At 42.2% G+C, this 14848-nt stretch overlaps 2 protein-coding genes across 3 annotated transcripts; one reads left to right on the top strand and one right to left on the bottom strand.

Moving 5' to 3' along the window:
* Positions 1-226: 226 nt before the first annotated feature.
* Positions 227-5686, bottom strand: LOC109468556 (coiled-coil domain-containing protein 189-like). 2 transcript variants are annotated; one of them, XM_019766798.1, is made up of 10 exons: positions 5528-5686; positions 5143-5174; positions 4912-4977; positions 4327-4496; positions 3931-4001; positions 3481-3597; positions 2940-3000; positions 1989-2063; positions 1235-1285; positions 227-423 (listed from the first exon to the last, which is right to left on the bottom strand). In XM_019766798.1, exons 1-10 carry the CDS (start codon positions 5600-5602, stop codon positions 227-229), a joined length of 915 nt encoding a protein of 304 aa, XP_019622357.1. In that variant the 5' UTR covers positions 5603-5686. The 2 variants fall into 2 exon arrangements, with proteins under 2 accessions (XP_019622357.1, XP_019622358.1); XM_019766799.1 differs by having other exon boundaries at positions 1235-1282.
* A 393-nt stretch (positions 5687-6079) lies between these two features.
* LOC109468963 (2-hydroxyacyl-CoA lyase 1-like) lies at positions 6080-13892 on the top strand. The gene is made up of 11 exons (XM_019767339.1): positions 6080-6469; positions 6964-7133; positions 7757-7865; positions 8344-8520; positions 8782-8911; positions 9378-9489; positions 10005-10117; positions 10832-10961; positions 11731-11993; positions 12522-12675; positions 13287-13892. The coding sequence occupies exons 1-11, from the start codon at positions 6274-6276 to the stop codon at positions 13458-13460; spliced, it is 1728 nt and encodes a 575-aa protein (XP_019622898.1). The 5' UTR covers positions 6080-6273; the 3' UTR covers positions 13461-13892.
* Positions 13893-14848: the final 956 nt, after the last annotated feature.

Below are 14848 nucleotides of genomic sequence, written 5' to 3'. Positions count from 1 at the left end.
AAGTTTAAGTCTCTATATGTCGGTGAAGGTCTTAGACATCCAGGTAACAAGATATGCCAAAAAGGACAGTTAAGCAACTGGATAGGATTTTGGAAATGGTCAGATGTTTCAGGTAGCGATTCCACTAGCTTTCAAGTCTAGGTTTGACTTGAAGGTCCAGATCACACAAAGGACAAAATTTAGTCGGGAAGGGGGATAAGTAAAGCATGAAAATGAACTATTTAGACTACTTCCTCTTCCCACCCCTGCTGGAAGTTCTGCCGCCCTTACTGGAGTCTCCCTCCCCTAGTGCCGCCAGTTTCTGCATGAGGACCTGATCGTTGATCTTCAGCTGTTCATCCACAGACATGCGCAGCTCCTTCACCTGACTGGCCAGCTGGGACTGGATCAGGGTTCGCAGCTCTTTCTTACGCGGAGACTCAACTGTAGGGGGGGGGGTATACGAAGTTAAGTCTCAGATGTCACAGAAGCAGTGGATTGCAAAATCTGGGTAAGCCATGGAATACTTGTCTTGGAAATTACTTGTTTCAAAATAAAATGATTACACAGAAACAAAATGATTATGATTTTATCAACACAGATGAACTTTCAAGCTAAAATTTCAGTCTCATTTACCTTGTGAACTGTAATTTGTGGCATTAAAAATTGGACTCAAAATCTTTGACTGTCCGATTTCAGTCTTTTATGTAAACTGTGTTTAGATCAGAACAAGATATCTGGCGGGTACTTCAGTGCTTGTAAAAGTAGCAAGGATTTATGTTATGCAGCAGTTTTTGCCACAGCAGTTTTGCAACAGCGGTGTTAAAAATATTACACAATCTGGCCACAGAATTCTTATTTCAGACATAATTAGTTAATTGCTGCAATCTGGCAGAAAGCATTTGGCATAGAGAAAAAAATGAATAGAAAACTGAAAAGTGTGGCACTAAGCCTGGAATCTGGTGTTTTTGGCTTTAGTCAATTTGCAATGGCAGCTACCCCCACCTGTTGGAAGTGGATACCAGATTAAACCCCCTAAGCATGCCTGGACTCCAGATATCAATAACAATCACAAGACACACCACACCACTTATATACATGTAGATTATCACAGTGAAAAGCCCTTGTTGTACAAAAACAGCATTAAACTTAGGAGTTACAGTAGCATAGGACATCAACAGAAAATTAAGTGTGTTATCAACAGAGACCACAATCACACCACACCATGTACCACACCACAGATTCACTTCGCTACCTTCTGGTGTCTCCTCTGGGGGGTTTTCTGTCTCTGTTGGAGGAACTTCTACTGATGGACAGGAGAGGGGAGGCAAGAGGGGAGAAACTTCAGATCAACAGACTACAGGGAGTTTTAAAAGTAGGATACTAACAGGATAGTTAGACCATCAGATTCTAAAAGATGTACATGTGTAAGAAATACCTATCTGCACTATTGTGCATTAAACTACAATATGTACTTCAGATCAACAGGCTACAGTGAGTACAATGTAAAGTAGGATACTAACAGAATGGTTAGACCTTTTACAATGCTATAGATGTATAAGAAATTCCTATCTGCACACTAAACTACAATATGTACTTCAGATCAACAGACTACAGTGAGTAAAGTAGCTACAGGATGCTAACAGGAATATATTCTGCAGTGCTAAAGATATACATTGTCAAGAAATAACTACCTACACTATTGGTTTTATACATTATACTACAGTAACAGTATGTACAGTATAAACCTTTAGGAGATATAGGAGAAAGATTTATTGTAAAGGAAACTTCAAAACAGCTGTTAGCTGTGTGTGTGTGTGTGTGTGTGTGTGTGTGTGTGTGTGTCTCTGTGTATATGTCTGTGTGTGTGTGTGTGTGTGTCTGTCTGTGTGTGTGCGTCTGTCTGTCTCTGTCTGTCTGTCTGTGAATACCTGTCTGGTACCTGTTCGCACTCTTACTCTCCGGGAAAGACTTAAGAGTAAAGATGAGGACCAGGTGAGCCAAGTTACCTTCCTGTGGCTCCTCTTGTTGCTCTGCAGCCTCAGCATCAGGACCAGGCTGCTCCTCCTCCTTCTGTTCCTCCTCTACAATCACAAACACACGGATGGAGGATTTAATTACACAAACACATTCAGATAAATGGTGACAGGAGTCTAAATCCCTCCTGCTATGAATTGCAACATGATGTAACCCATCACTAGTTACCATGGTGATAGACACCTGGTTCTGGTCATTGACCTTACATGAATTTGTTTGGAGAAGAAGAAGAGGAAACAGAGCAAAAACAATATGCTTTCCTTCTGTGAAGGTAAACATAATGAAACCATCAAATCAGCACCAAGGACAGGGCAACATGTAATTACAATGGTAAACTCAGTACTGCACAGATGGGTGGAACAGGAACCAATAAAAATGCCTGACTTCAAATGGATGTAACAAAACCATCAAATCAGCACCAAGGACAGGGTGCCATCCACTCACAATGGTAATGCAAAAGCTAGTAAACCTTAGAGATGACACCCTCTAAAGGCTCTAAAATTCACTTGCTGTGGCCCAAAATCAGTACTGCACAGATCAAACTGTTGTCAAAATGCTCCTTGCTTCTCAATTCTTTATCAACATACCAGACATAACAGACAAACATGGCATACAATGTTGCCTGAATGGCGTTGATATTTACAAAATGTCAAATATTATATATACAAAATGTCAAATATCATGAATTTACAAAAACAGTACAGTAAGTGTACAACCCAGATATTTAGAAGCTTCATTATCTAGTGCCAGACTCTAGTATAGTTTGGTTATAGAGTCTGATTGACTGGTGAAGGAAAGAGTTCTGTAGTCTTTTTTGTTCTGGTGGGGGGATAGAGATAGTGTTTTTGTTCCTGAGTGTTACCACTGAATGTTTCTTCTAGTGTTTAATACAGTGGCTAAAATGTCCAAAACTGTTTTCCCACCTTCCATGGGCTGAGGAGTTTCTGGGATCCCGACATACTTCATGGTTAGATCCAGCTGGACCTACAGACAACACAAGTAAAACATGTCAAGTTTCTTTCTGTCACAGGGTCAATGAATGATCTATCTACAAACTGGGAATACAAGAGTAAAACAAGAGTACCCCGGCATCTTCTTTCCACCATCAGGACTTCTGCATGTAGCTAAAACTTTGCTGTAAACCAATGGCAATGATTATCCATGAGTGTTACAAACCAGGCTATTATTTACATTAGCACATGATAGAAAAAAACAACAACTTAAACTGACTTCCTCCTTGATTCTAACTCCAAAGAATGTCACTGTAAGATTCAGATTCAGCTTTATTTCTGAACACACATCAATATTAAGTTATGTCTATCCAAGACATTTCTTTCTTTAGTTTATCCCAACATCTTAGCAAATTCTACTCGATCCTAATCAAAAAAGTTCATCTCAAAACATATCCTTAAAGTACAAAATCAATAAAGCCCATTTACCTACTATTGAAGGACAAAGCCTTACCTTTGGTGTGAAGACGTATTTGTAGAGTTTGAAGTGTCTGAAGTAGGTGTTGACGACGTAATCTGTGATGTTCCTGACTTGGTCTGCGTCAAACAGGTCCACACTGAAGGGCGGTCTCTGGGGGAGGAATTTAGGAACATGAGAGATGACTGTAGCTGGTTTAAACACAAAACATGTCACCCCTCGGATGGGACATTAAATGGAGGTGCCGTGTTTGGTGAGAGCCACACCCACCGCACTTATCGAAAAGACCTTCCTGTTGGAGTGGTTCAAACCTTACAGTCAGAATGAATCTGGTCTCGGGTTTGACATCTTTGAAAAGGTGACAGTCACCTGTTATGTCAATCCTTCCACAAATGTAGTAAATCTTCATAAATATAAATACGTATAAAAACGTATCAAGCATGTCACAGTGACTCTAGACAAACAACGATTTGGGGGAATCCTCACCTTGGTGCCGTGACAGAGCAGGAGTTCTGTGAAGTAGTTGTAACACTCCTGAACATTTCCAAACGGCGTTTCTGTAAAAACAACAAAAAAACAAGGTTTAATTGGAACCTACTGTCAATGGTCAAAGTCACTGATAGAAATGTTGGTATGGAATGTGACTTCTATGCAGTGAATATCAACGTGATTTTAAGACGTACAATCAGAGTGAATACTTGTGTTTTCTTGAAAGAAGAGTAGGCAAGTAAAAGATAGGACAATATGTTCGGAGAATAGACCAGCATAACACCAAGAGAACCGAGATGGGTGGATAAAACTGGTTGACAGATCATCTGTGGTTTCTCAACTATTATATAATTAGACTAAAGACTACATAGTAATAAACACACTCATACAGACCTACGCAGACTCCGTGAGTTCTCTTGACAATGGAAAAGAATGCAGAAGTTTGTTCCTTGTTGAAGTTCTGCCGCCGTGCGTACAGAATCGTGTACACAAACAGGTCCATTAACACTCCATTCTTCAGGTTATCCCGGTGGTCAGACATACCAAAGATCTGCCCAAGGATACTGCAAGGAATGAAAAAAAAAGTCAAGTAAGAAATGCAAAATAACTGTCCCTGACCAATTCGAGTTAAAGTGTTATTTTGATACAATTAATATCACAGAACATCCTGGAGGGACATGTATGCAGCCACCATGCATCTGCCCTGATGCTTGCAGTTGATTGAATTGAATGTCACAGTGGCTTAATTGATCCAAGTTATACAAAATAAAACTTACACGTGGACACTTTCTGTCTTAGTGTTTTAAAACGGATTTCACTAAGCTGTCAGATCAGGGAGCTAGAAAAGGTTGATCAGCTCAAAAAATTTCTGTTCCTTTCAAGGGTCCACAGAAAACTAATTCTACAGTCTGCAGTTTTTCTAGGGTTGGTCGGGAAACAGGAAACACAACATTTTTTCCTAGGTCTGATATGTCTTACCTCCTCAGGTCATCGGCGGAGGTCGCCTGGTCGATGGCATCCATGTGATTGACAGACAGGTCCTCCCTGGGGGTCAACATGGGAACATTGGTGTGAGATACATTTATTCCCCCAACATGCAAACACTGGTGTGAGATTCAAGAATCAAGTTGTCAAAAGTAACAGTTTTAACCATTATAAAAGACAAAATTGCAATGAAACAAGGATAAACTGAGAAAGTTTAATGCTTACCAGACGACCACCCGTCCCTTGTGTCTCCGTGGCTGCAAGAAAAGAGCGGGAATTATGACAAAAATAGATAAATAACGTTAAATTTCCTCTTGTGTAACTTTTGTTATTTCTTCTTCTTTTTTTTTGCAGTTCTTGAATTTCTTTCAATTTATCACCATATCATTGACAAGATACTCCACAACTAGTAACTGAAAAATCTACAGATGATATAGTCGATCGTAAGATTAGAAAAACACAAACAATGTTAAACTGTAAACATAATTTGGAGGTAACGTTAACATATAGTGTAGGGGAGGGGGGCGATATCACAAACGACAACAACAATATGGAAGGAACGCAACAACAACAACAAAAGACAGGTAAGAATCGTTCTCTTGAAGCTTACCTGAATGATTTTAGTGCCAGGTGTGGATTCCGTAGCGGCAGGCATGTTTGCCAAAGCGACTTCGAAGAACGACATGAGACAACTTTGACAGCAAAAAGGCGGAAACTCGATATCTGTTGGAGCTAGGCTTCCCTTAGCAACTGGCCTAGCAACGGCCTGGACTGGTACATTATAGGACGGGGGAGTTACAACATTTTGTTAATATTGTAATATTATTCGTACATGACTTATTTTACTTTTTTATTGTATTGTCAGTAAGGAAACATGATTTAAAGTTTTAAACTGTAAAATAATTGTGATTTTGTTCTAAATGGGATATTTTAAAGGTTGATAATTATGTAATACAATGATATCGCCCAAGTTGCGTCTTGTTCCCAGGATTCAAAAAGCTAGGGACATCCAAACTCTAAACCTAACGTCTTATCTGGTGCAAAATATACTCATATGTTTATCACTGCTACTTGGCAGTATGAAATTAAATAAAAACTTACTTTGTGATGTTCATTTTCCGGTGTATAGCTACACATCCTGGGCACGAGAGTGAGATGACCGCGAGGTCATTCACCCCTGTCAAACCAAAACATACAAAGTCCACGTCGTGTGACCGAACGAGCATTAGTTGTACTCCATTTATATTCCTGCGTGGCGCTCACATAGTAGCTTCTACAACTTTCCCTGCGTGTCTAGTGCATTCTTAGAAAGACACAGAACAACTTTTCTGTCAGACTTAGAGACTTGAAGGTCAAATGGAGGACGCAGACGACAGTAAAGTTACCGGCGCCGCAGCCCTGGCGGCGGCTCTGAAGGCCCAGGGGGTTGAGTACGCGTTCGGGATCGTGGGGATCCCGGTAGTGGAGGTGGGATTCGCGCTGCAGAGGGCGGGGATACACTATGTGGGCATGAGGAACGAACAGTCGGCATGCTACGCCGCTCAGGCTATAGGTAAGACTGTGGGTGTGGGATAAGATCTCAAGATCCCTCTGAACCGTCAGGTAAGACTGTGGGCGTGTCTAACGTAAGGGTTGGGGCAAGATCAGTCTTTAAGTCCCGATCTTCTTTATCTTAGGGTTTGGGGCAAGATCTCAAGATCATCCTCTCTTGTCAAGTTGTCACTCGGCACATAATTTTACTGTCTGGGACCTTGATAACTTGAGATGGACACAGATCCACCTAATGCATTGTCTGGTAATATTACCTCAGTGTAACAGGCCAAGCTGTGCCCCTGGGAAGTATGCACCAGGGGTATGTTCTGACCAGGGGTAAAGGCTGGCCTGCTACACTGCAATGATGATGACCCCTAACCTAGATTCATAACGTTTCAAATTTATTTTTAAGTTTATCGAGGGACAACTGTGATTAATGTAAAAACTGTTCTTCTGACACTCCTTTTGTTCTCTGCCCCATTCTTCTGACACTTGTGTTGTTCTCTGTCCCAGGCTACCTGACCGGCAGGCCGGGAGTGTGCCTGGTTGTGTCCGGTCCGGGACTCTTGCACGTGATTGGTGGGATGGCCAACGCCATGGTGAACTGCTGGCCACTGCTGGTGATTGGTGGATCCTCCGACACCGACCAGGAGAGCATGGGCGCCTTCCAGGAGTACCCACAGGTCAGAGGACAACGGTTAAGGTCTGGGTAAAGGTCAGGGACAAAGGTCAAAGTCTGGGCAAGGTTACAGAATAAATTATGTAGCCTGCGACATGGACCAGGAGAACCCACAGGTTAGAGATTAGACAGGGACAAAGGTCAAGGTCAGCCAAGGTTACAGAGTAAATTGTGGACACGGACAGGAGAGCAATATTGGGTGCCTTCCAGGAGTATCCACAGGTCAGAGGTTAGACAGGGGCAAAGGTCAAGGTCAGCCAAGGTTACGGAATAAATTACATAGTATGTAGCCTGTGACATGGACCAGAAGAGCAAGGGGGCCTCCAGGAGTATCCACAGGTCAGAGGTTAGATGGGGAAAAAGGTCAAGGTCAGCCAATTACGGAATACAGTATGTGGCAAGTGGCAGAATGGACCCAAAGGTCAGGGTCTGGCAAGGTTATGAAATGCATTATGTAGCAAGTAGCAGGACAGAGTTGGAGGGGCTAGTCATCACATTATGAATGTGTGTGATCAGGTACTAGTATAAACAGAGCAGTTAAGTTTGTTAGGCTAACTCAGACCATGAGGTAAACATTTAATGCATTTGCTGAAAATTTTACCTGTTTAATTGTTGCTGCACCTGCAGGTAGAGAGCAGCCGACTCCACTGTAAGTATGCCGCGAGGGTTCCCGATGTGCGAGACATCCCGTTCTTTGTGGAGAAGGCTGTGCGCAACAGCATGTACGGGCGGCCAGGTACAAAATGTATATTATCTGTATTGCCGGTATAACTGTTTGTTTTTTTCATGCCCACCATCATGATAATGATCATTCTGGCATTAACTTCATTAACACCTGAATGAAGTGAGGAAGATTGTGTAAAGTGCCTTTCCAAAGGTTCCCAAGGTTGGTGACAAGGCAGGATTGGAACCCGGGACCTCTTGGTTCTGAGCCGAAAGCTCTGCTGTTACACCAAACAGCCCCACATAACTGCCCTTTACTATTAGCATATAAACACTGCAAGACCTTCTCACCTTCTCACCCTGATGCCTTTAGGCGTTAAGGCCTGTAAGTTGTCAGCCTAATACACCTAAACCTTTGCACATCTTAACTACCAGCATTGCTTAAAGCTATCTAGTGATGCTCCAACTGTACTTGGTGGTGAGTTCCACTCTACGATCATAGTTCTAGGGAAAACAAGCTTTACAACAACACCTCAATCCTTCATTGATAGGTGCATGCTACCTGGACATCCCAGGGCAGCTGGTCAACAAGGAGGCCGCGCAGTCGCAGCTGAGAACCGTGCCGTGCTGTCCACCCCCGCCGAAGGTGTTGGCAGATCCCGCTGCAGTGGTTCGGGCGACCTCAGTGCTGACAAGGGCACAACGACCTCTAGTGATTGTCGGGAAAGGTAACAGTTATTCCTATACCATCATGAAAGTTAGACTGACCCAGTGAGGCTTGTCACGTGGCTTCTTTGAAGTGTGATGTCAACACTGGGTCAGTCTACTGAGGAAGACCAGAGTGACTGGTTGAAAGCTCTAAGTGAGAGAATTTAACAAAAGTCTTAACTCTAATCAGTTATCCCTGTCTGTCAACCACAGGTTGTTTAACTGCTATATGTGATACTAAAATTGCTATATGATACCAAAACTGCTGCGTGATACCCCAGGTGCAGCGTTCTCCCGTGCGGAGGGAAGCGTTCGGCAGTTTGTGGAGAAGACGGGTCTGCCCTTCCTGCCCACACCCATGGGGAAGGGCGTGGTACCTGATGACCATCCGCTCTGTATGTCTGCTGCTAGGTAATGTAGTGCTGTAGTGTTGGTGCCTTGTAGTAGAAATAGTGGTAGTAATAGTAGATTCTGAAGTAGTAGTGGTAGTAGTAATTAGTAGTAGTAGTAGTAGACTAGCAGAAGGAGTGGTGGTAGAAGTAGTAGTAGTAATGCCGTAGTAGTTGTAGTAGTAGTTATTATTAATACATTGTAGTAGTAGTTATAGTAGTTGATAGGAATAGTAGTAGCAGTCCCCGACGACCATCCACTGCAGTAGATGCTAATTGATACAGGGGTTGATATACTGTACTTTTCTCTTCGTACCTGCATTTAGAATACACCAGACAAGTTTTACCTGCATGGATTGTACCACACAGATCATACTAAAACCATTGCCATTATCTCTATAAACTAATTCAATATGTCTTTGCCATCTCTACCTTGTAAGAAGACTCAGAGTGTGAAAGTGTAGTCTGGAACCCTGCCTCCCCTGCAGGTCCCGTGCCCTGCTGCAGGCAGATGTGATCCTGCTGCTGGGAGCCAGGCTAAACTGGATCCTGCACTTCGGCCTCCCTCCCCGCTTCAGCGCAACGGTCAAGACTATACAGGTGGGTCAGAGTGTCAAAAAGCTACTGGATAACAGTTACTTGAATAATTGGATAGATTTGGAAAATGGTTAGACATTTCAAGTAGCATCAACTACGTTTTGGCAGTGATTGGAAGTATAGGGTCAGGGTTAGGGTTATGGTTAGGGTTATGGTTAGGGTTGTATAGATGTATTGAATGAGATGTATTTATGTTTCATAGAAGAAAATCATGTTGTTTTTGCTCTGTTTCTTCCTCTTCTTCCTCTTCTTCTTCTTCTTCCATTCCAAGCATGGACCAGACGGCTGCCACCATGGTAACTGGTGCTGTAGCAGACACTTTGGATTTCTGATAATCATAACATTATGTAGCAAGTTGCAGGACAGAGATGGAAGGGGAGGTCACCTAGATAAATGTGTAAAAATAAAGTGAGAAGTACCGGTACATTGTAGCTTGATAGGCTAGACCATGTGAAGGTAAGCATTACTAGTGTGCAAAAAAGGAAATGTTACCTTTCTATTTGCTATCTTATCCTCAGGTTGATGTGTGTGCAGAGGAGATGGGTAACCCTCGGCCAGCTGAAGTGGCTTTAGTTGGGGACGTGGACTGTGTGGTGAAACAGCTGAACCAAGCAATGGATGAACACCACAGGTAAGGACTCCACAGATTAACATGTATCTGATAGAGACACTGTTGTATTCAGATTTAACTTTGCCATGATGTTAGATATGTGTTGGTGAATGGTTCTGGAGTAGCTTTCATTGATACGAAAAGTGAATGATATCAATATGTACAATGGGTGGGGAGTCACTTATCACAAGAAATTTGAGACTCAAGACAAATGCTCAAAGTTCTCAATCATCCTTTTCTCATCTCCCAGCAGATCCTATGGTAGTAAGGCAGTATCCAATTGGCCAGAGGAGTGTCTACTAGATGGCTGATAGTCCTCTGGCCAATTTAATACAGTCTTGCCACCGTAAGATCTGCTTGGAGATTAATTCTTTCTGTAAATTGTTGTCTTTAGAGGCTGGAGGTTTGCTGCTGAGAAGCCCTGGTGGGTGAACCTGAAACAGACGTCTGTCACCATGGTAACTGTTTGTTGTTGTTGTTGTTGCAGACGTCTGTCACCATGGTAACTGTTTGTTGTTGTTGTTGTTATTTACAGAGGCTGGAGGTTTGCTGCTGAGAAACCCTGGTGGGTGAACCTGAAACAGACGTCTGTCACCATGGTAACTGTTTGTTGTTGTTGTTATTTACAGAGGCTGGAGGTTTGCTGCTGAGAAGCCCTGGTGGGTGAACCTGAAACAGACGTCTGTCACCATGGTAACTGTTGTTGTTTATTGTTGTTGTTGTTGTTATTTACAGAGGCTGGAGGTTTGCTGCTGAGAAGCCCTGGTGGGTAAACCTGAAACAGAAGGCCGAGGTGAACAGGAAGGTCACACAGAAGATGGCCGACAACAGGACACTTCCCATGAACTACTACTCTGTCTTCCAGGTGTGTGGTTCAAGTTCAAGTTTGGCAGTCCAGGCTTGAAGTGACCCTGCCTAGGAACCAAAAGGTTGTGGGTTCGAAGCCTGCTGTTAAGGCTCACCCAACTTGCATGTTCTGGATAGGAAAGGGTTTTAGGAAGGAATACTACATTTGTGGTTAAAATTCAAGTCTGGTGGTCCAGTTTCGAAGTGACTCAAACTACGAACCAAAAGGTTGTGGGTTCGAATCTTGGTTGCTGTACCCTCACCCTACTTGCATGTTCTGAATGGGAAAGGGTTTCAGGAAAGAATGCTACATTACATTTTTTGGTTCACGCTCAAGCTTGGTGGTCCAGTGTTGAAGTGACTCAAACTTTGAACCAAAAGGTTGTGGGTTTGAATTTAGGTGTCCCTAGCATTTATAAATTTAAAAGGCTGACACACTAATGGTTCATTGTAGCTGACAAAAGACTGAGGAACATGTCCATGTGTATATGAAACATCCAAAGACTGTACAATTATAGCATTTTCAGTGATCTCCAAGCACATCTTTCTCACCCAGAACACTATCCAACCTAACAATCAATTTGATAATGTTTTACCAGTTGGTTATGACTTTGCCATTCAAACAACATCTTGGAGATCAAATTTCCAGTAGGATAGATTAAAACCTCACCGACGAAAGGTAGTGGATGCTACCCGAAACGTCTGACCATTTCCAAAATCACATCTAATTGCTTGAGTAACTGTTTTTTGGCGTAAACGAAAACCTATTTTTTTGATAAATTTTCCAGCACGTGATCGAGGCCATCCCCCAAGACGCCATCATCGTGAGCGAGGGCGCCAACACCATGGACATCGGGCGGACCATGCTGCCCAATCGGTTGCCACGACGACGGCTGGACGCCGGGACGTTCGGGACGATGGGCGTGGGACTCGGTTTCGCCATCGCGGCGGCTCTTTACGCGCGTGATCATCTTCCAGGAACAAAGGTTGTCTGTGTGGAGGGTGACAGTGCGTTTGGCTTCTCTGGGATGGAGGTGGAAACTGTGTGCAGGTGTTTTTTTTTTGTATATCTGTAACTAGGTATGCAATTAAATTTACTAGACTTAGTACTAATCTTAAGTTTGTAGAGTTTGTATAAAGCTACAGCAGTTTAATTTGTTGGTTATTTAGATTTTAAAAGATTATGCCAAACTAAGTCTAAGGGTCAGAGTCTGAGGGGAAAGTCTGTACCTTCCCAACCTTCTGTTTTTACCTTCAAGTTGTCCTGTAGCTGATTTTTTCTTGCTAAAAATGTTTGAGAACTAGGAAAATGAATGGAGATGACAATATCAACATGGATCGAAGCATCCTATGCTTTTAAACTTCTCCCTGCTGCCTTACTCTATAACCAATACAGGTTTGGTGCCAAACGGCCGCCTAAGCAGGCTGAAGGCTCATGCCCCTGTCCCTAGTGCTGAATCCATGGTGATTGTTAACCTTCTCCCTGCTGCCTTACCCTGTAGCCAATACAAATTTGGTGGCAAAAGGCTACTACAGCATGAAAAGGTTAACTCCAACTATGCCCCCCCCCCTCCCACAGGTACCAACTGCCAATCCTGTTCATCGTGGTGAATAACAACGGGATCTACCAAGGTTTGGACCAGGAAACATGGGGACACATGGAACAGGCAGGCACACAGCTTACACTGGTCAGCCCTCCTACATCTCTACTGCCCAACGCTCGATATGAACAGGTAAAAATCAAGTGCTTTTTTTTGTACATCTTGATAACTAAAGTGATAACTAGTCAAATGATATTCTGTGAAAAATTAATAGTTGAGAGAAAAGTGCTGAAGTCTTACATGTAAGGTTCATGTTGGTCAGGAGATGGCTACTTTTTGCTGGGGGCTAGCCTGAGTGTCAGCCTTTTTTGCTTTCATCTGCTCCCCATGGTCCACTACTAGCCAAAAGCTAAAAAGGCTGACTCTCAGGCTAGCTGCAGATGCCTTATCAAAACAGTAGTAAATTCTGGCAGCTAGGAACCGCATGAACTGTACCAAGTACTAGTAAATGGACTGATAGATATTAGGTTGATATATTCTAAACTATGCTGATTCTAGACTGTAATTTTATGTACTTGTTATATTGTTCAGGTCTAAATGTGTGTCTTGTTTATGTGCTTGTAATTGTTTTGTGTGTGGGCCACCAGCCCCCGATGCCTTTGGCCCAGAGTATTGTATTGTTTGCAATTTCAATAAATCAAATCTCTCAAATCAATATATAGTGGTATCTTAGCTTACAAAAGTGTGATGGTCGGGACTTTGCACATGTAACCATGGTAACAAGCCCCACCCCTTCCCTGCAGGTGCTGACTGCATTTGGCGGAAAAGGCTACTTTGTAGCGACCCACGAGGAGTTGCGAAGTGCCCTGAGGACTGCAACGTCGGACGATCGCGCCTCGCTGATCAATGTGATGATCGAACCGACGTCCACACGCAAACAGCAGGACTTCGACTGGCTAACACGATCCAGTCTCTGATTTTTGTAGACCGAAAACACAAAAAATTCAGCAGTTAACCTTCTCCCTGCTACCTAGTCAAATTATATTGTGAAAAATTTTGCTAGTTGAAACTAAGTCTCTGATTTTTTGTAGGCCAAAAAAAAAAGGAAAAATTCAGCAGTTAACCATCTACCTGCTGCCTACCTGTAATCAGTGCAAATTTGGTGCCAAAAGGCTGTCTTGGCAGGAAAATGGTTAAGATATCTCTAAGTCTAACCATGATATTTTCCTTGCCTCTGTATGATTGTGTATAATAGTAAGAAAATGTTAGTGTAAAAAATTAAACGTGTAATATTGTACCTAATTTATCTTTCACTGAGGCTACCAAGTCAATGACTGATGTATGACGTTAGATGTTATGAGCTTGCAAATTGAATGACAATTTATTAGGCAACATATGGACAGGACCATTTCGAATTCTAAGCAAATAGCTAGTTTCATTGTCAAATAATGGACTGATATAGAAATTGTTTTGCTTAGGGCAACTGTGCAAACACTCTTAAGAGATGCAAGTTAGACATAACGTTTTGTTCAATCAACTTTATTGTCAACTTCTATAATCATTCAAAACAGAGAAAATTGGGCTTGGAAAAGGTTTGAGTAAGTCGCACAGTTCTGTACATTGTATGGCTAAGACTGTAAAAGACTAGGAACAGAGAAGCACCCAGAAAAAATTATGGAGGAAAAAGTTGCCTGACAGAAAAGGCAGAAACAGTAAAAAAATTATGATCATCAAGGCAGCAGAATAAAACCTTCCTTCCACATCATTTCATTATAAGGCTATTGGTTCTCTGGCCTGCTTGCTAGATATACATGTAGTTTGTAATTCTACTTTCTGTTCAATTTTACTTCTAGAAAATAATTCTGTAACTGCCTTGCTCTATACGTGTGTAGTTTCTAATTCTACTTTCTGTTCTATTTTAAAAAAGAATTCTTTGATTGGCTTTCTCTATAGTTGGTAATTCTACTTTTTTTTCTATTTTAAAAAAGATTTCTGTGATTCCCAGTATAGTGATTTTCAGGAACAGGCTTCAGACTATTTACACATGTACATCACACATCATCACTGCTACCGGTAGTAAGTAACTTTTCTATCACATTTGGGGACCAGTTCTCAACAGCTCATCTGGAGAATTTTTTTTCTTTGAGCTCTTTGTAGTCACCAATTCAATTTTTTCAATTCAATTCTTTATTTCAGTAGAAAGACTTTGAAAGGTAAAGCCTGGGAAAAAATGTAGTGTTTCTGATTCAGTGCCATGATACGTGATTAGGGTCAATAAGTAAGGGTTTTGTTTATTTTTTTTTTCATGGGCTGAAGTGAACTGAATTGGCTGACAGGAACAGAGCTGTCTTCAGGACCAGTCCCT

This window comes from Branchiostoma belcheri, unplaced genomic scaffold (genome assembly GCF_001625305.1).
Source record: "Branchiostoma belcheri isolate BF01 breed outbred unplaced genomic scaffold, Haploidv18h27 scaffold2, whole genome shotgun sequence".
Lineage (NCBI taxonomy): Eukaryota > Metazoa > Chordata > Leptocardii > Amphioxiformes > Branchiostomatidae > Branchiostoma > Branchiostoma belcheri.
Note: the sequence above shows the minus strand (reverse complement) of the source record. Positions and strands in the feature narration are given on the sequence as shown.